We start from the raw sequence: 25,149 nt of genomic DNA, 5'->3' as shown, positions 1-25,149 counted from the left end.
ATGTACCTCTCTATGTGTCTCCGTGTGTGTGTGTGTATTTATACTGGGTGTGTGTATGTGTGTGCGTGTGTCTCTGTGCATGTCTCTCTGTGTTTCTGTGTCTCTGTGTCTCTGTGCGTGTCTCTGTGTGTCTCTGTGTGTGTCTCTCTGTGTCTCTGTGCGTGTCTCTGTGTGTGTGTCTCTCTGTGTCTCTGTGTGTGTCTCTCTGTGTCTCTGTGTGTGTCTCTCTGTGTCTCTGTGTATCTCTCTGTGTCTCTGTGCGTGTCTCTGTGTGTCTCTCTGTGTCTCCGTGTGTGTCTCTATATGTCTCTGTGTGTCTCTGCGTGTCTCTGTGCGTGTCTCTCTGTGTCTCTGTGTGTGTCTCTCTGTGTCTCTGTGCGTGTCTCTGCGTGTCTCTGTGCGTGTCTGCGTGTCTCTGTGTATGTCTCTCTGTGTCTCTGTGTGTGTCTCTCTGTGTCTCTGTGCGTGTCTCTGCATGTCTCTGTGTGTGTCTCTCTGTGTCTCTGTGCGTGTCTCTCTGTGTCTCTGTGCGTGTCTCTCTGTGTCTCTGTGTGTGTCTCTGTGTGTGTCTCTGTGTGTAGGGCTGATGAGGAGGCATCTGGTCCAGCGGAGACCAACGTGGTGTTACGTTATAATGGAGAGATAACCTGGGACATGCCTGCCATCACTAAGAGCTCCTGTGTTGTGGACGTCTCCTACTTTCCCTTCGACTGGCAGTGGTGTAACCTCACCTTTGGGTCATGGACATACAACGGCAACCAGGTACGCACAGAGGTATACACACACGCACACACGCACACACACACACTCGCACACACACACACGCACGAACGCACGCACGCACGCACGCACGCACGCACGCACGCACACACACACACACACATCTAAAAAAAAAATTACATTGTAGAATAATAGTGAAGACAACAAAACTATGAAATAACACATATGGAATCATGTAGTAACCAAAAAAAGTGTTAAACAAATCAAAATATATTTTTATATTTAAGATTCTTCAAATAGCCACCCTTTGCCTTGATGACAGCTTTGCACACTCTTGGCATTCTCTCAACCAGCTTCACCTGGAATGCTTTTCCAACAGTCTTGAAGGAGTTCCCACATATGCTGAGCACTTGTTGGCTGCTTTTCCTTTACTCTGCGGTCCGACTCATCCCAAACCATCTCAATTCGGTTGAGGTCGGGGGATTGTGGAGGCCAGGTCATCTGATGCAGCACTCCATCACTCTCCTTCTTGGTAAAATAGCCCTTACACAGCCTGGAGGTGTGTTGGGTCATTGTCCTGTTGAAAAACAAATGATAGTCCCACTAAGCCCAAACCAGATGGGATGGCGTATCGCTGTAGAATGCTGTGGTAGCCATGCTGGTTAAGTGTGCCTTGAATTCTAAATAAATTACAGAAGGTGTCACCAGCAAAGCACCCCCACACCATAACACCACCTCCTCCATGCTTTACGGTGGGAACTACACATGCGGAGATCATCCGTTCACCCACTCTGCGTCTCACAAAGACACGGCGGTTGGAACCAAAAATCACCAATTTGGACTCAAGACCAAAGGACAAATTTCCACCGGTCTAATATCCATTGCTCATGTTTCTTGTCCCAAGCAAGTCTCTTCTTCTTATTGGTGTCCTTTAGTAGTGGTTTCTTTGCAGCAATTCGACCATGAAGGCCTGATTCACACAGTCCCCTCTGAACAGTTGATGTTGAGATATGTCTGTTACTTGAACTCTGTGAAGCATTAATTTGGGCTGCAATTTCTGAGGCTGGTAACTCTAATGAAATTATCCTCCGCAGCAGAGGTAACTCTGGATCTTCCATTCATGTGGCGGTCCTCATGAGAGCCAGTTTCATCATAGGGCTTGATGGTTTTTGCGACTGCACTTGAAGAAACGTTCTTGAAATGTTCTGTATTGATTGACCTTCATGTCTTAAAGTAATGATGGACTATCGTTTCTCTTTGCTTATTTGAGCTGTTCTTGCCATAATATGGACTTGGTCTTTTACCAAATAGGGCTATCTTCTGTATATCCCCCCTACCTTGTCACAACACAACTGATTGGCTCAAACGCATTAAGAAGGAAAGAAATTCCACAAATTAACTTTTAACAAGGCATACCTGTTAATTGAAATGCATTCCAGGTGACTACCTCATGAAGCTTGTTGAGAGAATGCCAAGAGTGTGCAAAGCTGTCATCAAGGCAAAGGGTGGCTATTTGAAGAATCTTAAATATAAAATATATATTTTGATTTGTTTAACACTTTTGGTTACTACATGATTCCATATTTGTTATTTCATAGTTTTGATGTCTTCACTATAAATAAAGAATAACCCTTGAATAATTTAATTTAATATGCCATTTAGCAGACGCTTTTATCCAAAGCGACTTACAGTCATGCGTGCATACATTTTTTTTGTGTATGGGTGGTCCCGGGGATCGAACCCACTACCTTGGCGTTACAAGCGCCGTGCTCTACCAGCTGAGCTACAGAGGACCACAGTAGGTGAATGAGTAGGTGTTCTAAAAGTGTTCTAAAAGTTTTGACCGGTAGTGTGTGTATGTGTATATATATATGTATGTATGTATGTATGTGTATATATATGTCTGTATGTATGTATGTGTATATATATGTATATATGTATGTATGTATGTGTGCATATGTGTATATATGTGTGTGTATATATATATAGGTATACATGTATGGTATAATACACACATGTTGCTAAGTTTCTTAAAAACGGAAAGATTGCAGCTGGAACAGAAATTAGCAACACTGGAACAGAAATTAGCAACACTGGAACAGAAATTAGCAACACTGGAACAGACTTTAGCAACACTGGAACAGACTTTAGCAACACTGGAACAGACTTTAGCAGCACTGGAACAGACTTTAGCAACACTGGAACAGACTTTAGCAACACTGGAACAGACTTTAGCAGCACTGGAACAGACTTTAGCAACACTGGAACAGAAATTAGCAACACTGGAACAGACTTTAGCAGCACTGGAACAGACTTTAGCAGCACTGGAACAGACTTTAGCAACACTGGAACAGACTTTAGCAGCACTGGAACAGACTTTAGCAGCACTGGAACAGACTTTAGCAACACTGGAACAGACTTTAGCAACACTGGAACAGACTTTAGCAACACTGGAACAGACTTTAGCAGCACTGGAACAGACTTTAGCAACACTGGAACAGACTTTAGCAGCACTGGAACAGACTTTAGCAGCACTGGAACAGACTTTAGCAACACTGGAACAGACTTTAGCAGCACTGGAACAGACTTTAGCAACACTGGAACAGACTTTAGCAGCACTGGAACAGACTTTAGCAACACTGGAACAGACTTTAGAAACACTGGAACAGACTTTAGCAACACTGGAACAGACTTTAGCAACACTGGAACAGACTTCAGCAACGCTGGAGCAGACTTTAGCAACGCTGGAGCAGAGCATGTGCAGACCAGCTGGCTGGAGTGTTTACGGACATATTCAATCTCCCTCTATCCCATTCTGCTGTCCCCACTTGCTTCAAGATGTTCACCATTGTTCCTGTACCCAAGAAAGCAAAGGTAACTGAACTGAATGACTATCGCCCCGTAGCACTCACTTCTGTTATCATGAAGTGCTTTGAGAGGCTAGTTAAGGATCATATCACCTCTACCTTACCTGTCACCCTAGACCCACTACAATTTGCTTACCGCCCCAATAGATCCACAGACGATGCATTCGCCATCGCACTGCACACTGCCCTATCCCATCTGGACAAGAGGAATACCTATTTAAGAATGCTGTTCATTGACTATAGCTCAGCCTTCAACACCATAGTACCCTCCAAGCTCATCATTAAGCTCCAGGCCCTGTGTCTGAACCCCACCCTGTGCAACTGGGTCCTGGACTTCCTGACGGGCCGCCCCCAGGTGGTGAAGGTAGGAAACAACACCTCCACTTTGCTGATCCTCAACACAGGGGCCCCTCAAGGGTGCGTGCTCAGTCCCCTCCTGTACTCCCTGTTCACCCATGACTGCGTGGCCATGCACGCCTCCAACTCAATCATCAAGTTTGCAGACGACACAACAATAGTAGGCCTGATTACCAACAATGACGAGACAGCCTACAGGGAGGAGGTGAGGGCCCTGGCGGAGTGGTGCCAGGAAAATAACCTCTCCTTCAACGTCAACAAAATGAAGGAGCTGATCGTGGACTTCAGGAAACGCAGAGGGAGCACGCCCCTATCCACATCGACGGGACCACAGTGGAGAAGGTGGAAAGCTTCAAGTTCCTCTGCGTACACATCACTGACAAACTGAAATGGTCCACCCACACAGACAGTGTGGTGAAGAAGGCGCAACAGAGCCTCTTCAACCTCAGGAGGCTGAAGAAACTTGGCTTGGCACCTAAAACCCTCACAAACCTTTACAGATGCACAATTGAGAGCATCCTGTCGGGCTGTATCACCGCCTGGCACGGCAACTGCACCGCCCACAACCGCAGGGCTCTCCAGAGGGTGGTGCGGTCTGCCCAACGCATCACCGGGGGCAAACTACCCGCCCTCCAGGACACCTACAGCACCCGATGTCACAGGAAGGCCAAAAAGATCATCAAGGACATCAACCACCCGAGCCACTGCCTGTTCACCCCGCTACCATCCAGAAGGCGAGGTCAGTACAGGTGCATCAAAGCTGGGACCGGGAGACTGAAAAACAGCTTCTATCTCAAGGCCATCAGACTGTTAAATAGCCATCACTATCTGGCTACCACCTGGTTACTCAACCCTGTACCTTAGAGACTGCTGCCCTATATACATAGACTTGGAATCACTGGCCACTTTAATAATGGAACACTAGTCTCTTTAATAATGTTTACATACTGTTTTACTCATCTCATATGTATATACTGTATTATATATAATATCTACTGTATTTTAGTCAATACCACTCCGACATTGCTCGTCCTAATATTTATATATTTCTTAATTCCCTTCTTTTACTTTTAGATTTGTGTGTATTGTTGTGTATTGTTAGATACTACTGCACTGTTGGAGCTAGGAACACAAGCATTTCGCTACACCCACAATAACATCTGCTTAATATGATTTGATTTGATTTGAACAGACACTAGCTACAGGTGGACATAGCCATGGCGATGGACAGTGTGTGTACCCTGTGTGTGTCTCCAGGTGGACATAGCCATGGGGGATGGACAGTGTGTGTACCCTGTGTGTGTCTCCAGGTGGACATAGCCATGGGGGATGGACAGTGTGTGTACCCTGTGTGTGTCTCCAGGTGGACATAGCCATGGGGGATGGACAGTGTGTGTACCCTGTGTGTGTCTCCAGGTGGACATAGCCATGGGGGATGGACAGTGTGTGTACCCTGTGTGTGTCTCCAGGTGGACATAGCCATGGGGGATGGACAGTGTGTGTACCCTGTGTGTGTCTCCAGGTGGACATAGCCATGGGGGATGGACAGTGTGTGTACCCTGTGTGTGTCTCCAGGTGGACATAGCCATGGGGGATGGACAGTGTGTGTACCCTGTGTGTGTCTCCAGGTGGACATAGCCATGGGGGATGGACAGTGTGTGTACCCTGTGTGTGTCTCCAGGTGGACATAGCCATGGGGGATGGACAGTGTGTGTACCCTGTGTGTGTCTCCAGGTGGACATAGCCATGGGGGATGGACAGTGTGTGTACCCTGTGTGTGTCTCCAGGTGGACATAGCCATGGGGGATGGACAGTGTGTGTACCCTGTGTGTGTCTCCAGGTGGACATAGCCATGGGGGATGGACAGTGTGTGTACCCTGTGTGTGTCTCCAGGTGGACATAGCCATGGGGGATGGACAGTGTGTGTACCCTGTGTGTGTCTCCAGGTGGACATAGCCATGGGGGATGGACAGTGTGTGTACCCTGTGTGTGTCTCCAGGTGGACATAGCCATGGGGGATGGACAGTGTGTGTACCCTGTGTGTGTCTCCAGGTGGACATAGCCATGGGGGATGGACAGTGTGTGTACCCTGTGTGTGTCTCCAGGTGGACATAGCCATGGGGGATGGACAGTGTGTGTACCCTGTGTGTGTCTCCAGGTGGACATAGCCATGGGCATGGACAGTGGGGACCTGTCAGACTTTGTGGAGAACGTGGAGTGGGAGTGTCACGGAATGCCGGCGGTACGGAACGTCATCATGTACGGCTGCTGCTCGGACCCCTATCCTGACATCACCTACACCCTCCATCTGAAGAGACGATCTCTCTTCTACATCTTCAACCTGCTACTGCCCTGCTTCCTCATCTCCTTCCTAGGTACTATTATTATTGTTGTTATTATCATTGTTGTTTATTAATATTATTATTATTGTTGTTGTTATTATTACAATTATTGTTTATTATTGTTGTTATTATTATTATTATTGTTATTATTATTATTGTTATTATTATTCGTAGTAATATAGTTATTATAGTATTATTATTGTTATTATTATTATTATTGTTATTATCATAATTGCTATTGTTGCTATTATTGCTAATGTTATTATAGTTATTATTATTGTTATTATTATTATTGTTGTTATGGTTTCTTATTGTTCTTATTGTTCTTATTGTTATATTATTAGTGTTAGTATTATTAATATTGTTAGTAGTGGTAGTAGTTATAGTGGTAGTAGTAGTTGTATTGGTATTAGTAGTTGTATTGGTATTAGTAGCAGTAGTAGTAGTAGTAGTTGTAGTAGTAGTAGTAGTAGTAGTAGCAGTCGTTGTTTTGGTATGTATTGGTGGTAGTAATAGCATTAGTAGCAGTCACTTACTGTGGCCACTAGATGGCGAGATATACATTAAAAGCCATGCTACTAAATCGACAGAAACTCCATTTGTAGAAGACAGTGCTCTGATCATTAGCAAATTGCTTGACTACTATAATATGGTGCTAATGCAGGCTTTGAGGTGATAGACCCCTCTATCCATCTCTATGGTACATTCATGGGGCTAAAGCAGGCTTTGAGGTGATAGACCCCTCTATCCATCTCTATGGTACATTCATTGTGCTAAAGCAGGCTTTGAGGTGATAGACCCCTCTATCCATCTCTATGGTACATTCATGGTGCTAAAGCAGGCTTTGAGGTGATAGACCCCTCTATCCATCTCTATGGTACATTCATGGTGCTAAAGCAGGCTTTGGGGCGATAGACCCCTCTATCTATCTCTATGTTACATTCATTGTGCTAAAGCAGGCTTTGAGGCGATAGACCCCTCTATCCATCTCTATGGTACATTCATGGTGCTAAAGCAGGCTTTGGGGCGATAACCCCCTCTATCCATCTCTATGGTACATTCATGGTGCTAAAGCAGGCTTTGGGGCGATAGACCCCTCTATCCATCTCTATGGTACATTCATTGTGCTAAAGCAGGCTTTGGGGCGATAACCCCCTCTATCCATCTCTATGGTACATTCATGGTGCTAAAGCAGGCTTTGAGGTGATAGACCCCTCTATCCATCTCTATGGTACATTCATGTATACAGCTGAGAGGAGCTGCACGATTCTGTGGTGACTGCTGTCTGTACTGTTCTAGCCCCGCTGGGTTTGTGGTTTATTGTATTGTTTGTTTATTGTTGTTGTTTGTGTTATTTATTGCTGCTGTTTATTTTGTTGTTCCAGCCCCCCTGGGTTTCTACCTGCCCGCTGACTCAGGAGAGAAGGTTTCTCTGGGGGTGACGGTTCTACTGGCCCTCACTGTCTTCCAACTGATGGTGGCAGAGAGCATGCCTCCCTCAGAGAGTGTTCCCTATATAGGTGATAGTATGATGCCTCCCTCAGAGAGTGTTCCCTATATAGGTGATGCCTCCCTCAGAGAGTGTTCCCTATATAGGTGATGCCTCCCTCAGAGAGTGTTCCCTGTATATAGGTGATGTCTCCCTCAGAGAGTGTTCCCTATATAGGTGATGCCTCCCTCAGAGAGTGTTCCCTATATAGGTGATGCCTCCCTCAGAGAGTGTTCCCTATATAGGTGATGCCTCCCTCAGAGAGTGTTCCCTATATAGGTGATGCCTCCCTCAGAGAGTGTTCCCTGTATATAGGTGATGCCTCCCTCAGAGAGTGTTCCCTATATAGGTGATGCCTCCCTCAGAGAGTGTTCCCTATATAGGTGATGCCTCCCTCAGAGAGTGTTCCCTATATAGGTGATGCCTCCTATGAGAGTGTTCCCTATATAGGTGATGCTTCCCTCAAAGAGTGTTCCCTATATAGGTGATGCCTCCCTCAGAGAGTGTTCCCTATATAGGTGATGCCTCCCTCAGAGAGTGTTCCCTATATAGGTGATGCCTCCCTCAGAGAGTGTTCCCTATATAGGTGATGCCTCCCTCAGAGAGTGTTCCCTATATAGGTGATGCCTCCCTCAGAGAGTGTTCCCTATATAGGTGATAGTGTGATGCCTCCCTCAGAGAGTGTTCCCTATATAGGTGATGCCTCCCTCAGAGAGTGTTCCCTATATAGGTGATGCCTCCCTCAGAGAGTGTTCCCTATATAGGTGATGCCTCCCTCAGAGAGTGTTCCCTATATAGGTGATGTCTCCCTCAGAGAGTGTTCCCTATATAGGTGATGCCTCCCTCAGAGAGTGTTCCCTTTATAGGTGATAGTGTGATGCCTCCCTCAGAGAGTGTTCCCTATATAGGTGATGCCTCCCTCAGAGAGTGTTCCCTATATAGGTGATAGTGTGATGCCTCCCTCAGAGAGTGTTCCCTATATAGGTGATGTCTCCCTCAGAGAGTGTTCCCTATATAGGTGATGTCTCCCTCAGAGTGTTCCCTATATAGGTGATGCCTCCCTCAGAGAGTGTTCCCTATATAGGTGATGCCTCCTATGAGAGTGTTCCCTATATAGGTGATGCTTCCCTCAAAGAGTGTTCCCTATTTAGGTGATGCCTCCCTCAGAGAGTGTTCCCTATATAGGTGATGCCTCCCTCAGAGAGTGTTCCCTATATATAGGTGATGCCTCCCTCAGAGAGTGTTCCCTATATAGGTGATAGTGTGATGCCTCCCTCAGAGAGTGTTCCCTATATAGGTGATGCCTCCCTCAGAGTGTGTTCCCTATATAGGTGATGCCTCCCTCAGAGAGTGTTCCCTATATAGGTGATGTCTCCCTCAGAGAGTGTTCCCTATATAGGTGATGCCTCCCTCAGAGAGTGTTCCCTATATAGGTGATGCCTCCCTCAGAGAGTGTTCCCTATATAGGTGATGCCTACCTCAGAGAGTGTTCCCTATATATAGGTGATGCCTCCCTCAGAGAGTGTTCCCTATATAGGTGATGTCTCCCTCAGAGAGTGTTCCCTATATAGGTGAGAGGTGTGTGTCTGTGTGTGACAGTATGCATATCGCAGGCGTCCGATGGCACCTTAATTGGGGAGGACGGCTCATAGTAATGTCTGGAACGCTATTAAAGCAATGGTAAGAACACATGGACGTTTCCATGTCAAATCAAATCAAACCGTTTGAACGTTTCAACATCTTGAAGAACGATCTGGCCTTAATGGCCATGTACTGTTATAATCTCCACCCGGTACAGCCAGTAGAGGACTGGCCACCCCTCAGAGCCTGGTTCCTCTCTACCCAGTACAGCCAGTAGAGGACTGGCCACCCCTCAGAGCCTGGTTCCTCTCTACCCAGTACAGCCAGTAGAGGACTGGCCACCCCTCAGAGCCTGGTTCCCCTCTACCCAGTACAGCCACTAGAGGACTGGCCACCCCTCAGAGCCTGGTTCCTCTCTACCCAGTACAGCCAGTAGAGGACTGGCCACCCCTCAGAGCCTGGTTCCTCTCTACCCAGTACAGCCAGAAGAGAACTGGTCACCCCTCAGAGCCTGGTTCCTCTGGTCTACCCAGTACAGCCACTAGAGGACTGGCCACCCCTCAGAGCCTGGTTCCTCTCTAACCCAGTACAGCCAGAAGAAGACTGGCCACCCCTCAGAGCCTGGTTCCTCTCTACCCAGTACAGCCACTAGAGGACTGGCCACCCCTCAGAGCCTGGTTCCTCTCTACCCAGTACAGCCACTAGAGGACTGGCCACCCCTCAGAGCCTGGTTCCTCTCTAACCCAGTACAGCCAGAAGAGGACTGGCCACCCCTCAGAGCCTGGTTCCTCTCCACCCAGTACAGCCAGTAGAGGACTGGCCACCCCTCAGAGCCTGGTTCCTCTCTACCCAGTACAGCCAGAAGAGGACTGGCCACCCCTCAGAGCCTGGTTCCTCTCTACCCAGTACAGCCAGTAGAGGACTGGCCACCCCTCAGAGCCTGGTTCCTCTCTACCCAGTACAGCCAGTAGAGGACTGGCCACCCCTCAGAGCCTGGTTCCTCTGGTCTACCCAGTACAGCCAGTAGAGGACTGGCCACCCCTCAGAGCCTGGTTCCTCTGGTCTACCCAGTACAGCCAGTAGAGGACTGGCCACCCCTCAGAGCCTGGTTCCCCTCTACCCAGTACAGCCACTAGAGGACTGGCCACCCCTCAGAGCCTGGTTCCTCTCTACCCAGTACAGCCAGTAGAGGACTGGCCACCCCTCAGAGCCTGGTTCCTCTGGTCTACCCAGTACAGCCACTAGAGGACTGGCCACCCCTCAGAGCCTGGTTCCTCTCTAACCCAGTACAGCCAGAAGAAGACTGGCCACCCCTCAGAGCCTGGTTCCTCTCTACCCAGTACAGCCAGAAGAGGACTGGCCACCCCTCAGAGCCTGGTTCCTCTCTACCCAGTACAGCCAGTAGAGGACTGGCCACCCCTCAGAGCCTGGTTCCTCTCTACCCAGTACAGCCAGAAGAGGACTGGCCACCCCTCAGAGCCTGGTTCCCCTCTACCCAGTACAGCCAGAAGAGGACTGGCCACCCCTCAGAGCCTGGTTCCTCTCTACCCAGTACAGCCAGTAGAGGACTGGCCACCCCTCAGAGCCTGGTTCCTCTCTACCCAGTACAGCCAGAAGAAGACTGGCCACCCATCAGAGCCTGGTTCCTCTCTAGGTTTCTTCCTAGGTTCCTGCCTTTCTAGGGAGTTTTTCCTAGCCACCGTGCTTCTATATCTGCATTGTTTGCTGTTTGGGGTCTTAGGCTGGGTTTCTGTATAGCACTTTGTGACATCTGCTGATGTAAAAAGGGCTTTATAAATCCATTTGATTTGATTTGGTTTCCATGTGGTTGATGCCGTTCCATTGATCCATTCCAGCCCTTATTATGAGCCGTCCTCCCCTCACCAGCCTCCTGTGGTTCATACAGTGCATTCGGAAAGTATTCAGACCCCTTCACCTCGCTTACAGCCTTATTCTAAAATGGCTAAAATCATTTCCCCCCTCATCAATCTATGCATAATACCCATAATGACAAAGCGAAAACAGGTTTTTCGAAATGTATAAAAAACGGAAATACCTTATTTACATAAGTATTCAAACTCTTTGCTATGAGACTCGAAATTGAGCTCAGGTGCATCCTGTTTCCATTGATCATCCTTGAGATGTTTCTACAACTTGATTGGAGTCCACCTGTGGTAAATTCAATTGATTGGACATGATTTGGAAAGGCACACACCTGTCTATATAAGGTCCCACAGTTGACAGTGCATGTCAGAGCAAAAACCAAGCCATGAGGTTGAAGGAATTGTCCGTAGAGCTCAGAGACAGGATTGTGTCGAGGCACAGATCTGGGGAAGGGTACCAAAACATTTCTGCAGCATTGAAGGTCTCCAAGAACACAGTGGCCTCCATCATGCTTAAATGGAAGAAGTTTGGAACCACCAAGACTTTTCCTAGAGCTGGCCGCCTGGCCAAACTGAGCAATCGGGGGAGAAGGGCCTTGGTCAGGGAGGTGACCAAGTACCCGATGGTCACTGACAGAGCTTGAGAGTTCCTCTATGGAGATGGGAGAACCTTCCAGAAGGACAACCATCTCTGCAGCACTCCACCAATCAGGCCTTTATGGTAGAGTGGCCAGATGGAAGCCAATCCTCAGTAAAAGGCATATGACAGCTCACATGGTGTTTGCCAAAAGGCACCTGAAGGACTCTCAGACCATGAGAAACAAGATTCTCTGGTCTGATGAAACGAAGATTGAACACTTTGGCCTGAATGCCAAGCGTCACGTCTGGAGGAAACCTGGCACCATCCCTACGGTGAAGCATGGTGGTGGCAGCATCATGCTGTGGGGATGTTTTTCAGCGGCAGGGACTGGGAGACTAGTCAGGATCGAGGGAAAGATGAACGGAGCAAAGTACAGAGAGATCCTTGATGAAAACCTGCTCCAGAGCGCTCAGGACCTCAGACTGGGGCGAAGGTTCACCTTCCAACAGGACAACGACCCTAAGCACACAGCCAAGACAACGCAGGAGTGGCTTCGGGACAAGTCTCTGAATGTCCTTGAGTGGCCCAGCCAGAGCCCAGACTTGAACCCGATCTAACGTCTCTGGAGAGACCTGAAAATAGCTGTGGAGCGACGCTCCCCATCCAACCTGACAGAGCTTGAGAGGATCTGCAGAGAAGAATGGGAGAAACTCCCCAAATACAGGTGTGCCAAGCTTGTTGCGTCATACCCAAGAAGACTCTAGGCTGTAATCGCTGCCAAAGGTGCTTCAACAAAGTACTGAGTAAAGGGTCTGAATACTTATGTAAACGTGATATTTCCGTTTGTTATTTAATTTTATACATTTCTAAAAACCTGTTTTTGCTTTGTCATTATGGGCTATTGTGTGTAGATTGATGAGGGGGGAAAAAAACAATTGAATCAATTTTAGAATAAGGCTGTACCGTAATAAAATGTCTGAATCCTTTCTGAATGAAATGTGCATGTAACACCTCCTCTCCTCTACATGCTCCTACATGGTGTGGGAGGGGGAGTGGGTTTCCCTGTGGGACAGTATTCAGAAGCCCGTTCCCGCTACATATACTAACCACATCGTGTGTGTGTGTGTGTGTGTGTGTGTGTGTGTGTGGTGTGTGTGTGTGTGTGTGGTGTGTGTGTTCCAGGGAAGTACTACATCGCGACGATGACGATGATCACGGCCTCTACATCTCTGACCATCTTCATCATGAACATCCATTTCTGTGGTGCAGAGGCCAAACCTGTTCCTCACTGGGCCAAGGTAGACTAAGCCTGTTCCTCACTGGGCCAAGGTAGGCCAAGCCTGTTCCTCACTGGGCCAAGGTAGGCCAAACCTGTTCCTCACTGGGCCAAGGTAGACTAAGCCTGTTCCTCACTGGTCCAAGGTAACTAAGCCTGTTCTCTACTGGGCCAAGGTAGACTAAGCCTGTTCCTCACTGGGCCAAGGTAGGCCAAGCCTGTTCCTCACTGGGCCAAGGTAGTCCAAGCCTGTTCCTCACTGGGCCAAGGTAGGCCAAGCCTGTTCCTCACTGGGCCAAGGTAGTCCAAGCCTGTTCCTCACTGGGCCAAGGTAGACTAAGCCTGTTCCTCACTGGGCCAAGGTAGTCCAAGCCTGTTCCTCACTGGGCCAAGGTAGTCCAAGCCTGTTCCTCACTGGGCCAAGGTAGTCCAAGCCTGTTCCTCACTGGGCCAAGGTAGTCCAAGCCTGTTCCTCACTGGGCCAAGGTAGTCCAAGCCTGTTCCTCACTGGGCCAAGGTAGGCCAAGCCTGTTCCTCACTGGGCCAAGGTAGGCCAAGCCTGTTCCTCACTGGGCCAAGGTAGGCCAAGCCTGTTCCTCACTGGGCCAAGGTAGACTAAGCATGTTCCCTACTGGGCCAAGGTAGGCCAAGCCTGTTCCTCACTCGGCCAAAGTCTGGAGCTCTGTGTCACTGTGTGTGTGCGTGTGTTCCCAGGTGCTCATCATTGACTACATGTCTAAGATCCTGTTTGTGTACGAGGTGGGGGAGAACTGCACCACACCAGAGAGTGAGAGAACACCTCTCTACAGCGAGGAACCAATGTCGGGCAACTCCGCCCTGGCACGGAACCATTACCATGACGACCTCTACCATGACAGCTGTTGCCAAGACGACTACCATCACCTCAATCCGTACCAGTATGGAAATGGGCACCTCCAAAACCAAATCCACCACAGCACCCATCAAAATCACCTCGACAACCATCGCTACGCCAATGGCGGTCACCACGACAATCATTACAGCAACCATAGTAACCAGAACCACCACAGCAACCCGAGCCAGACCTCCAAGGGGGAAGAGGGCGAGGAGAAGAGGGAGTCCAAGAGACGGTACCACCACATCGGGAGAGAGGAGCTGGACTATCAGGCCCCCCCTCCAGGGAACCTCCAGAACGGTGGGCTGAAGGAACCGTTGCCTTACCCCAAGGAGAAGCACCTCAGCCCAGCCTCGGCCCCGGCCTGCGCCTGCTCCTGCTCCTACCCACACCACAAACAGGTGACTAATGCCCCCTGGATCACACGGTCAGGTTGACCAAGTTGTGCATCCTCTCTCTCTGTCTCCCTCTCTCCGTCTCCCTCTCTCTCTCTCTCTCTCTCTCTCTCTCTCTCTCTCTCTCCCTCTCTCCATCTTTTTTATTTTATTTTTTTTTTTTTATTTCACCTTTATTTAACCAGGTAAACCAGTTGAGAACAGGTTCTCATTTACAACTGTGACCTGGCCAAGACAAAGCAAAGTAGTGCAACAAAAAACAACACAGAGTTACATATGGGGTAAAAAAAACATAAAGTCAGAGATACAACAGAAAATATATATACAGTGTGTGCAAATGTAGCAAGTTATGGAGGTAAGGCAATAAATAGGCTATAGTGCAGAATAATTACAATAGTATTAACACTGGAATGCTAGATGTGCAAGAGATTATGTGCAAATAGAGATAATGGGGTGCAAAAGAGCAAATTAAATAACAATATAGGGATGAGGTAGTTGGGTGGGCTAATTTCAGATGGGCTGTGTACAGGTGCAGTGATCGGTAAGGTGCTCTGACAACTGATGCTTAAAGTTGTTGAGGGAGATAAGAGTCTCCAGCTTCAGAGATTTTTGCAATTCGTTCCAGTCATTGGCAGCAGAGAACTGGAAGGAATGGCGGCCAAAGGAGGTGTTGGCTTTGGGAATGACCAGTGAGATATACCTGCTGGAGCGCAGACTACGGGTGGGTGCTGCTATGGTGACCAATGAGCTAAGATAAGGCGGGGATTTGCCTAGCAGTGATTTATAGATGGCCTGGAGCCAGTGGGTTTGACGACGAACATGTAGTGAGGACCAGCCAACAAGAGCGTACAGGTCACAGTGGTGGGTAGTGTATGGGGCTTTGGAGACAAAACGGATGGCACTGTGATAGACTACATCCAATTTGCTGAGTAGAGTGTTGGAGGCTATTTTATAAATGACATCGCCGAAGTCAAGGATCGGTAGGATAGTCAGTTTTACGAGGGCATGTTTGGCAGCATGAGTGAAGGAGGCTTTGTTGCGAAATAGGAAGCCGATCCTAGATTTAACTTTGGATTGGAGATTCTTTATGTGAGTCTGGAAGTTGAGTTTACAGTCTAACCAGACACCTAGGTATTTGTAGTTGTCCACATACTCTAGGTCAGACCCGTCGAGAGTGGTGATTCTAGTCGGGTGGGCGGGTGCTAGCAGCGTTCGATTGAAAAGCATGCATTTAGTTTTACTAGTGTTTAAGAGCAGTTGAAGGCTACTGAAGGATTGTTGTATGGCATTGAAGCTCGTTTGGAGGTTTGTTAACACAGTGTCCAATGAAGGGCCAGATGTATACAAAATGGTGTCGTCTGCGTAGAGGTGGATCTGAGAGTCACCAGCAGCAAGAGCGACATCATTGATATACACGGAGAAAAGTGTCGGCCCAAGAATTGAACCCTGTGGCACCCCCATAGAGACTGCCATAGGTCCAGACAACAGGCCCTCCGATTTGACACACTGAACTCTATCTGAGAAGTAGTTGGTGAACCAGGCGAGGCAGTCATTTGAGAAACCAAGGCTATTTAGTCTGCCAATAAGAATGCGGTGGTTGACAGAGTCGAAAGCCTTGGCCAGGTCGATGAAGACGGCTGCACAGTACTGTCTATTATCAATCGCGGTTATAATATCGTTTAGGACCTTGAGCGTGGCTGAAGTGCACCCGTGACCAGCTCGGAAACCAGATTGCATAGCGGAGAAGGTACAGTGGTATTCGAAATGGTCGATGATCTGTTTATTAACTTGGCTTTCGAATACTTTCGAAAGGCAGGGCAGGATGGATATAGGTCTGTAGCAGTTTGGATCTAGAGTGTCACCCCCTTTGAAGAGGGGGATGACCGCGGCAGCTTTCCAATCTCTGGGGATCTCAGACGTTATGAAAGAGAGGTTGAACAGACTAGTAATAGCGGTTGCGACAATTTCGGCGGCTAGTTTTAGGAAGAAAGGGTCCAGATTGTCTAGCCCATCTCCCTCCCCTCTCTCTCTCTCCCTCCCCTCTCTCTCTCTCTCCCTCTCTCTCTCTCCCTATCTCCGTCTCTCTCTCTCTCTCTCCCTCTCGCTCTCTCCCTATCTCCGTCTCCCTCCCCTCTCTCTCCCTCCCTCTCTCTCCTCTCTCCCTCCCTCCTCATCCCTCTCTTCTAGGTGGTGTATAACATCCAATACATTTCTAACTGTTTCTCATCCCTCCCTCCCTCCCTCTCCTCCCATCCCTCCCTCTCTCTCCCTCCCCTCTCTCTCTCTCTCCCTCTCTCTCTCTCCCTATCTCCGTCTCTCTCCCTCTCTCTCTCCCTCTCGCTCTCTCCCTATCTCCGTCTCCCTCCCCTCTCTCTCCCTCCCTCTCTCTCCTCTCTCTCCTCTCTCCCTCCCTCCCTCCCTCTCTCCTCTCTCCCCCTCCCTCTCTCTCCCTCCCCTCTCTCTCTCCCTCTCTCTCTCTCCCTATCTCCGTCTCTCTCCCTCTCTCTCTCCCTCTCGCTCTCTCCCTATCTCCGTCTCCCTCCCTCTCTCTCTCTCTCTCTCTCTCTCTCTCTCTCCCTCCCTCCCTCCCTCTCTCTCCTCTCTCCCTCCCTCCCCATCCCTCTCTCCCTATCTCCGTCTCCCTCCCTCCCTCTCTCTCCTCTCTCCCTCCCTCCCTCCCTCCCTCCCTCCCTCCCTCCCTCCCTCCCTCCCTCCCTCCCTCCCTCCCTCCCTCCCTCCCTCCCTCCCTCCCTCCCTCCCTCTGTATCTCTCTCCCTCCCTCCCCATCCCTCTCTTCTAGGTGGTGTATAACATCCAATACATCGCCAACTGTTTCCGGGAGCAACGGGCGACTTGTGCTAAAGGGGCGGAGTGGAAGAAGGTTGCCAAGGTGATGGACCGGTTCTTCATGTGGATATTTTTCATCATGGTCTTCCTCATGAGTATCCTCATCATCGGCAAGGCAACTTGACAGAGGAGAGGGGGGAGGGACAGAGAGAGGGGGAGGAGAGAAGGAGCGAGGGAGGGACAGAGAGAGAGGGAGGAGAGAATGAGCGAGGGGGGGAGGGACAGAGAGAGAGAAGGAGGGAGGGAGGGAGGGACAGAGAGAGGGGGAGGAGAGAAGGAGGGAGGGAGGGAGGGAGGGAGGGACAGAGAGAGGGGGAGGAGAGAAGGAGGGAGGGAGGGAGGGACAGAGAGAGAGGGAGGAGAGAAGGAGTGAGGGAGGGAGGGACAGAGAGAGGGGGAGGAGAGAAGGAGCGAGGGAGGGAGGGACAGAGAGAGGGGGAGGAGAGAAGGAGCGAGGGAGGGAGGGACAGAGAGAGGGGGAGGAGAGAAGGAGCGAGGGAGGGAGGGACAGAGAGAGGGGGAGGAGAGAAGGAGCGAGGGAGGGAGGGACAGAGAGAGAGGGAGGGAGGAGAGAAGGAGCGAGGGGGGGAGGGACAGAGAGAGAGGGGGAGGGAGGGAGGGACAGAGAGAGGGAGGGAGGAGAGAAGGAGCGAGGGGGGGAGGGACAGAGAGAGAGGGGGAGGGAGGGAGGGACAGAGAGAGAGGGAGGGAGGGACAGAGAAAGGGGGAGGAGAGAAGGAGTGAGGGAGGGAGGGACAGAGAGAGGGGGAGGAGAGAAGGAGCGAGGGAGGGAGGGAGGGACAGAGAGAGAGGGAGGGAGGGACAGAGAGAGAGGGGGAGGAGAGAAGGAGTGTAACAGACACAGGATAGAAGGACTAGGGAGGGAGAGAGAGAGGGGGAGGAGCCTCAATTTGTCGTGGCATGGACTCTACAAGGTGTCGAAAGTGTTCCACAGGGATGCTGGCCCATGTTGACTCCAATGCTTTTCACACAGTTGTGTCAAGTTGGCTGGATGTCCTTTGGGTGGTGGACCATTCTTGATACACACCGGAAACTGTTGAGCGCGAAAAACCCATCAACGTTGTAGTTCTTGACACACTCAAACCGGTGCGCCTGGCACCTACTACCATACCCCGTTCAAAGGCACTTAAATGTTTTGTCTTGCCCATTCACCCTCTGAATGGAACACATACACAATCCATGTCTCAATCGTCTCAAGGCTTAAAAATCCTTATTTAACCGGTCTCCTCCCCTTCATCTACACTGATTTGAAGTGGATTTAACAAGTGACATCAATAAGGGATCATAGCTTTCACCTGGATTCACCTGGTCAGTCTATGTCAAGGAAAGAGCAGGTGTTCTTAATGTTTTGTACACTCAGTGTAATACAACTAGGTAGCGTGATCACAGAGCTATAAGAGAATTGGCAGATATACAAATATACAGTGGGTATATGGTTGATATACAGTGGGTATACGATAAAGTTAATATACAGTGGGTATACGATACAGTTAATATACAGTGGGTATATGGTTGATATACAGTGGGTATACGGTTGATATACAGTGGGTATACGGTTGATATACAGTGGGTACACGGTTGATATACAGTGGGTATATGGTTAATATACAGTGGGTACACGGTTGATATACAGTGGGTATACGGTTGATATACAGTGGGTATACGGTTGATATACAGTGGGTATACGGTTGATATACAGTGGGTATACGGTTGATATACAGTGGGTATACGGTTGATATACAGTGGGTATACGGTTGATATACAGTGGGTATACGGTTGATATACAGTGGATGTAGAAATGTACAGTATCAGTATGAATATATCTAAATGCAGAGAGATGGACAGAGTGTAATGCAGTATAGTGCAGTTATTTAGTGTACAGGTCAGAGATGGCTTGATGTGGTGTGTATCGTAGAGTGTATAGTCCTTTAGTCTCTATGGGCCAGATGGTGGTGTACAGGTCAGCGATGGCTTGATGCATTGTGCAGCATAGAGTGTATAGTCCTTTAGTCTCTATGGGCCGGTTGGTGAGGGCCACAGCCCTGGGGTAGAAACTGTTCAGGTGGCGGGAGGTTTTGGTCGTGAGTGACCTGAACCGCCTGCCAGAGGAGGGGATGACCGGGGTGGGAGGGGTCGGCGAAGATCTTTCCTGCACGCTTCCTTGTCCTGGAGTCTATGCAGGACCTCGATGGAGGGCAGGTGGCAGCCGATGACCTTCTCTGCAGACCGGGACACTGCAGCGGGGCAGACGGTGAGACCCAAACCAGACTGTGATGGAGGAGGGGAGGATGGACTCAACGATTGATGCTTAAAAACTGTGTTGACGTTTTGACCTACAGCATCCTGTTTGTGTCACGGCAATCTTTCATGTCTGGATTTTTTTTCCACACTGACCTTCTCGACCCCGTTCTTTGCACACTGATCTTAAATCGAGTGTGATGGGCAGATGGCATAGATGGGCAGATGGCATAGATGGGCAGATGGCATAGATGGGCAGATGGCATAGATGGGCAGATGGCATAGATGGGCAGATGGCATAGATGGGCAGATGGCATAGATGGCATAGATGGGCAGATGGCATAGATGGGCCGATGGCATAGATGGGCAGATGGCATAGATGGGCAGATGACATAGATGGGCAGATGGCATAGATGGGCAGATGGCATAGATGGGCAGATGGCATAGATGGGCAGATGGCATAGATGGGCAGATGGCATAGATGGGCAGATGGCATAGATGGGCAGATGGCATAGATGGGCCGATGGCATAGATGGGCCGATGGCATAGATGGGCAGATGGCATAGATGGGCAGATGGCATAGATGGGCAGATGGCATAGATGGGCAGATGGCATAGATGGGCAGATCTTGACTTGATGCCTTCATTCCTGGGATAAATAAATAATCATCCCCATCCAAAAGTGAGAATGTTCCTCGACAGGGAAACCCTTGCAAAGTTACATGATGGAATAAGAGTTTTGCCTTCTGATTAATTTAAGTGCATTTATTAAACCATTATTCAACCAAACGCAATAGGCTTATAATTTGGCACGAATAATTTTAAACATAACTGTTTATTAATGTGTCTAAAAATGTTTTCATTGATGGTTAAAGTAATTGACCTGTTTGTCAAATGCACCATTTTAAATGAATAAACAATTGAAAGTATTTTTTTATGTGAACTGTTTGTGGACCTGTTTTTGCCATCACACTCCAGAGCCCTTTATTGCAGAGTTATGTCAATGAGGTGGGCGGTTAGCTAACACGTGGCTATCTGGGATTCTTGGGACGTCCCTACCTCCATTGAAGTTGACATTTAAAATGGTTGAGTTAAGGGTTAGGTAAGGGTTAGGGTTAAGGTTAGGGTTTAGGGTAAGGTCGTACCAAGGAACCCGGATAGCACTGACCAATATGGTGCGTTGGGATGCTATCGGAAACTTGTCCATTTGTGACAAGCGTTCGTTGTTACACCTCTGTAATTACATTTACATTTTAGTCATTTAGCAGACGCTCTTATCCTGAGCGACTTACAGTTTTAGTGAGTGCATACGTTTTCATACTGGCCCCTCCCGTGGGAATCGAACCCACAACCCTGGCGTTGCAAACGCCATGCTCTACCAACTGAGCTACATCCCTGCCGGCCATTCCCTCCCCTACCCCTGGACGACGCTGGCTAATTGTGCGCCGCCCCATGGGTCTCCCGGTCGCGGCCGGCTATGACAGAGTCTGGATTTGAACCAGGATCTCTAGTGGCACAGCTAGCACTGCGATGCAGTGCCTTAGACCACTGCGCCACTCGGGAGACTACAGACTGCAATTACCCCCAGTTACATGTTGTTATTACAGTGTAACTATGAGTTATTACAATTAATTACAATAAGTAATTGTACTATAAGGACTCCTTAAAATGAAGTGTTACCTAAAACCCTACCACAACAAGACCGCTTCAATGCTGTACCAAAACCCTACCACAACAAGACCACTTTAATGCTGGACCAAAACCCTACCACAACAAGAACGCTTCAATGCTGGACCAAAACCCTACCACAACAAGACCGCTTCAATGCTGTACCAAAACCCTACCACAACAAGAACGCTTCAATGCTGGACCAAAACCCTACCACAACAAGACTGCTTCAATGCTGGACCAAAACCCTACCACAACAAGACTGCTTCAATGCTGGACCAAAACCCTACCACTACAAGACTGCTTCAATGCTGTACCAAAACCCTACCACAACAAGACCGCTTTAATGCTGGACCAAAACCCTACCACTACAAGACTGCTTCAATGCTGGACCAAAACCCTACCACAACAAACCGTGTCAATGCTGGACCAAAACCCTACCACAAAGAGACCACAACAGGTAGTCTTCTACTACTGCAGCCTCTATTCAGTACTCTATCATATCAATTATGATGAAATATCAATGATTATTACTAGCACTTGTTAGAAATTGCGTAATTCAAATCTGGTATTGGAATAAGAATCAAGAGATCTTCAATCCAAGCTTAATTTATTATATGCAAAATGTATGTATGATAAGTATGAAGGTTCGTATACGGGCTCACTGAAAAACCACGCAGGGCAGACAGAGAACTAGAATTATTGTTTACAGATTATTTCTCAAATACTCTGACAGAAAGCCTCCACCTCTTCTGTTGGCCAACCAGAACAAAGGACTGAGTGTGGTCCAGACTCCATTCAGCCAATCCGTTGGCGCAGGGGTTGGTCCCAACTCCTCGGCACTCCATTTGTTGCCAGGCATAAGTTGCTATCATTATAACCTGTGGAGTCAGCACCCAAAAGACACCATTCCACTGTACTCCATGTTCAAGGACAGTTTCACAGACATCAAAGAGAGAGTGTTCGTATCTGTAAGAAATACAAGTCTTATCTGTCCTACCCCCTAATGTTCCTTACATGAATAACAGCCTGTTATGTGAAACAATCCATATCAGTACAGTGCTCCTCATTAATGCATTCCTTCCAAGCTATTCATCACATACAGATCCAATTATGAGAAAAATATAACCCAACATAACCAAACCATCAGTCCTAGCTTGCCATTATGAAAATCTAATTCAACAACGCCAATAATTGTTTTCAATTTGACTTTTGCTTTCAAAAGCAGCTCCGACATAGAACATGTAAGAACTATAGCCATTTAATTATACCGGGTAAATATACCGTGCAGGAAAATAATGCTTGAGAATGCCCTTCAACCAAACCGGAAACGAGTATTCAACAACGCCATAGTAGAAATCGTATATAACTGCGGCACTACATTATCGTACAGTAATTGTGTTCTGTATTTTTCTACATATCGTTTTATAATAGACTTGTGTCATGTGTCTGATATTAACAGTGGGCTGTTGTGTTAGTTGTCGAACAAAGGACAGAGAAGAGCAGCCATATCTTGTCACCAGATGGCCTAGTCTTGCAGGAGTGCAATAACAGGACAACACCCACGCCCAAGGCCACAATCACCAGATCCTCCTCACCAGTTCCCTGGACACACACAAACATTTCATTTGCACGCACACTCATTCTCAACTCCCCTGTCTACTGGTCGGGTGCCAAGGGCAGAGGACTCTGCCGTGCACCAATGGGGCATCTGCTCTGGACAGAGCAGACCCGCCTCCTACGCCTCGGGAACCAATCAAGGGACTAGAAGAAGGACCCCTTCCTTTATGTTACATTGTATAAAGTAATGCTGTAAACTCTGTTTAATCATCCTTCTCAACTGTCTCCATAAGAGGCAATTGATTGGGTCCATGCATGTAGCTTGAGCAGGACAAGATATCTTTGTGTTTAATAAACTGCCTTTTGCATTAAGCAAATTCCTCTCTGTCTAGCGTCGATGGTTTGTACTCCCTCTCCTTATTATGTGTTCACCAACACTTGTTTTGGTTGTTTTCAATGTTCTAATTCTGGTGGCAGCTGCACTACGAACACACGTCACCTCATTCCTATGGCTCTCCTTCAGACCAGAGCAGTATGGGTGTGCACCATATAGGGAAAAGGGTGCCATTTCAGATGCGTCCATGTACATTTGATAACATAATAAAGTCTAGGTCCAAGAGGCTTCTAAACAGCTTCCACCCCCCAAGCCGTAAGACTCCTGAACATCTAATCAAATGGCTGCCCAGACTATTTGCCGTACCAGGAGGAATAACGCTGTCCTCCTCTAGCACACTGAAGCCAAGTTCCCACCCCAGTAAAGAGGAAACCACTGACTGTTTAACGTACAGTACACACACACACACACACACACACACACACACACTATGACATTTCCCATGTCGTCAACCAGGGACCTTTTATCCCAGAGGAGTATGACCTGAGAACTAAGGACACCACCAACATGATCTACGTCAACCAGGGACCTTTTATCCCAGAGGAGTATGACCTGAGAACTAAGGACACCACCAACATGATCTACGTCAACCAGGGACCTTTTATCCCAGAGGAGTATGACCTGAGAACTAAGGACACCACCAACATGATCTACGTCAACCAGGGACCTTCTATCCCAGAGGAGTATGACCTGAGAACTAAGGACACCACCAACATGATCTACGTCAACCAGGGACCTTCTATCCCAGAGGAGTATGACCTGAGAACTAAGGACACCACCAACATGATCTACGTCAACCAGGGACCTTCTATCCCAGAGGAGTATGACCTGGGAACTAAGGACACCACCAACATGATCTACGTCAACCAGGACCAACGTAGGCTGGAGCTCATCCAAGGAGATCAATGAAGCCGCTACGGGACCAATACAGGCTGGAGCTCATCCAATGACATCACTGAAGCTGCTGTGCTGCTCTTCTGACGCTGCGATCCTCAACAGCAGCATTCTGGGAAATTACGTTTTCTACCCAGAGAAGTCTGAGCCTTTGATTGGCTGACAAGATAATACATATTTCTAATTTCACAAACCTGTCTGAGGAAAAAGGGTGATTTGGGACGTAATGCTGATTATTTGCCACTAGAGGGTGATTTAAGATGTACTACTAATTATTGGCCACTAGGAGTGTTGATCAAAGAACAGATAAAGGTTCAAATCAACTGTAACTTCCATCCCTTGATATTGTCCTCTCTCTCTCTCTCTGTCTCTCTGTCTCTCTCTCTCTCTCTCTGTCTCTCTCTCTCTCTCTCTCTCTCTCTCTCTCTGTCTCTCTCTCTCTCTCTCTCTCTCTCTCTCTCTCTCTCTCTCTCTCTCTCTCTCTCTCTCTCTCTCTCTCTCTCTCTCTCTCTCTCTCAATTCAATTCAATTTAAGGGCTTTATTGGCATGGGAAACGTGTGTTAACATTGCCAAAGCAAGTGAAGTAGATAGTAAACAAAAGTGAAATAAACAATAAATATTAACAGTAAACATTACACTCAGAAGTTTCAAAAGAATAAAGACATTTCAAATGAGACTCTCTCTCTCTCTCTCTCTCTCTCTCTCTCTCTCTCTCTCTCTCTCAAACACTGTTCCACTATTAATTAAATCAGTGTGGGGAGGTGTCTAACTGTATGGAGAGAAGAGAGGGAGGGAGAGGAGGAGGGGAGTGCCAGCGTGGGGAGGGAGGGGGAGAGGGAGGGCCCGCGGGGAGGGATTCCAAGCCCGGCTCGGGGAACCCTGGGTTCAGTGTCCATAATAGTCCCAGCATCCAAATCAGCCGCTAATCCGTTCCTTGAATGTTCCTACCGAATAAAACACCTGGGCGATGCCAGCTCGCGGCTTTAGATCAAGGGCAACAGGATTAGGTTTACCTAAATATACAGCTCCCTCTGGGTTTATCCAACAGCTGATAGCCTAACAGGCTGAGCTCTGATAGTGGTGACGGTCTCTGCCTCTCTCTCTACTCTATAGGCTACAGAGATCCTGCTCCACATTTCTCCGTCTCTGGTTCCGATGGGTCT

General features: G+C 48.3%; 1 protein-coding gene across 1 annotated transcript; it reads left to right on the top strand.

Moving 5' to 3' along the window:
• Nucleotides 1-581: 581 nt before the first annotated feature.
• On the top strand, nt 582-17,335 carry LOC311122064 (neuronal acetylcholine receptor subunit alpha-9-I-like; the record flags this gene model as incomplete). The annotated part of the gene is made up of 6 exons (XM_084196476.1): nt 582-762; nt 6,103-6,319; nt 7,672-7,806; nt 13,002-13,117; nt 13,810-14,370; nt 17,165-17,335. Coding segments are annotated over 6 exons (1,381 nt in total), but the record flags the coding sequence as incomplete, so codon positions are not given.
• Nucleotides 17,336-25,149: the final 7,814 nt, after the last annotated feature.

Source organism: Coregonus lavaretus (assembly GCF_964263955.1).
Source record: "Coregonus lavaretus genome assembly, contig: HAP1_SCAFFOLD_5439, whole genome shotgun sequence".
Lineage (NCBI taxonomy): Eukaryota > Metazoa > Chordata > Actinopteri > Salmoniformes > Salmonidae > Coregonus > Coregonus lavaretus.
The sequence above is the reverse complement of the archived record's forward strand: the minus strand, read 5'-3'. Positions and strand labels throughout refer to the sequence as shown.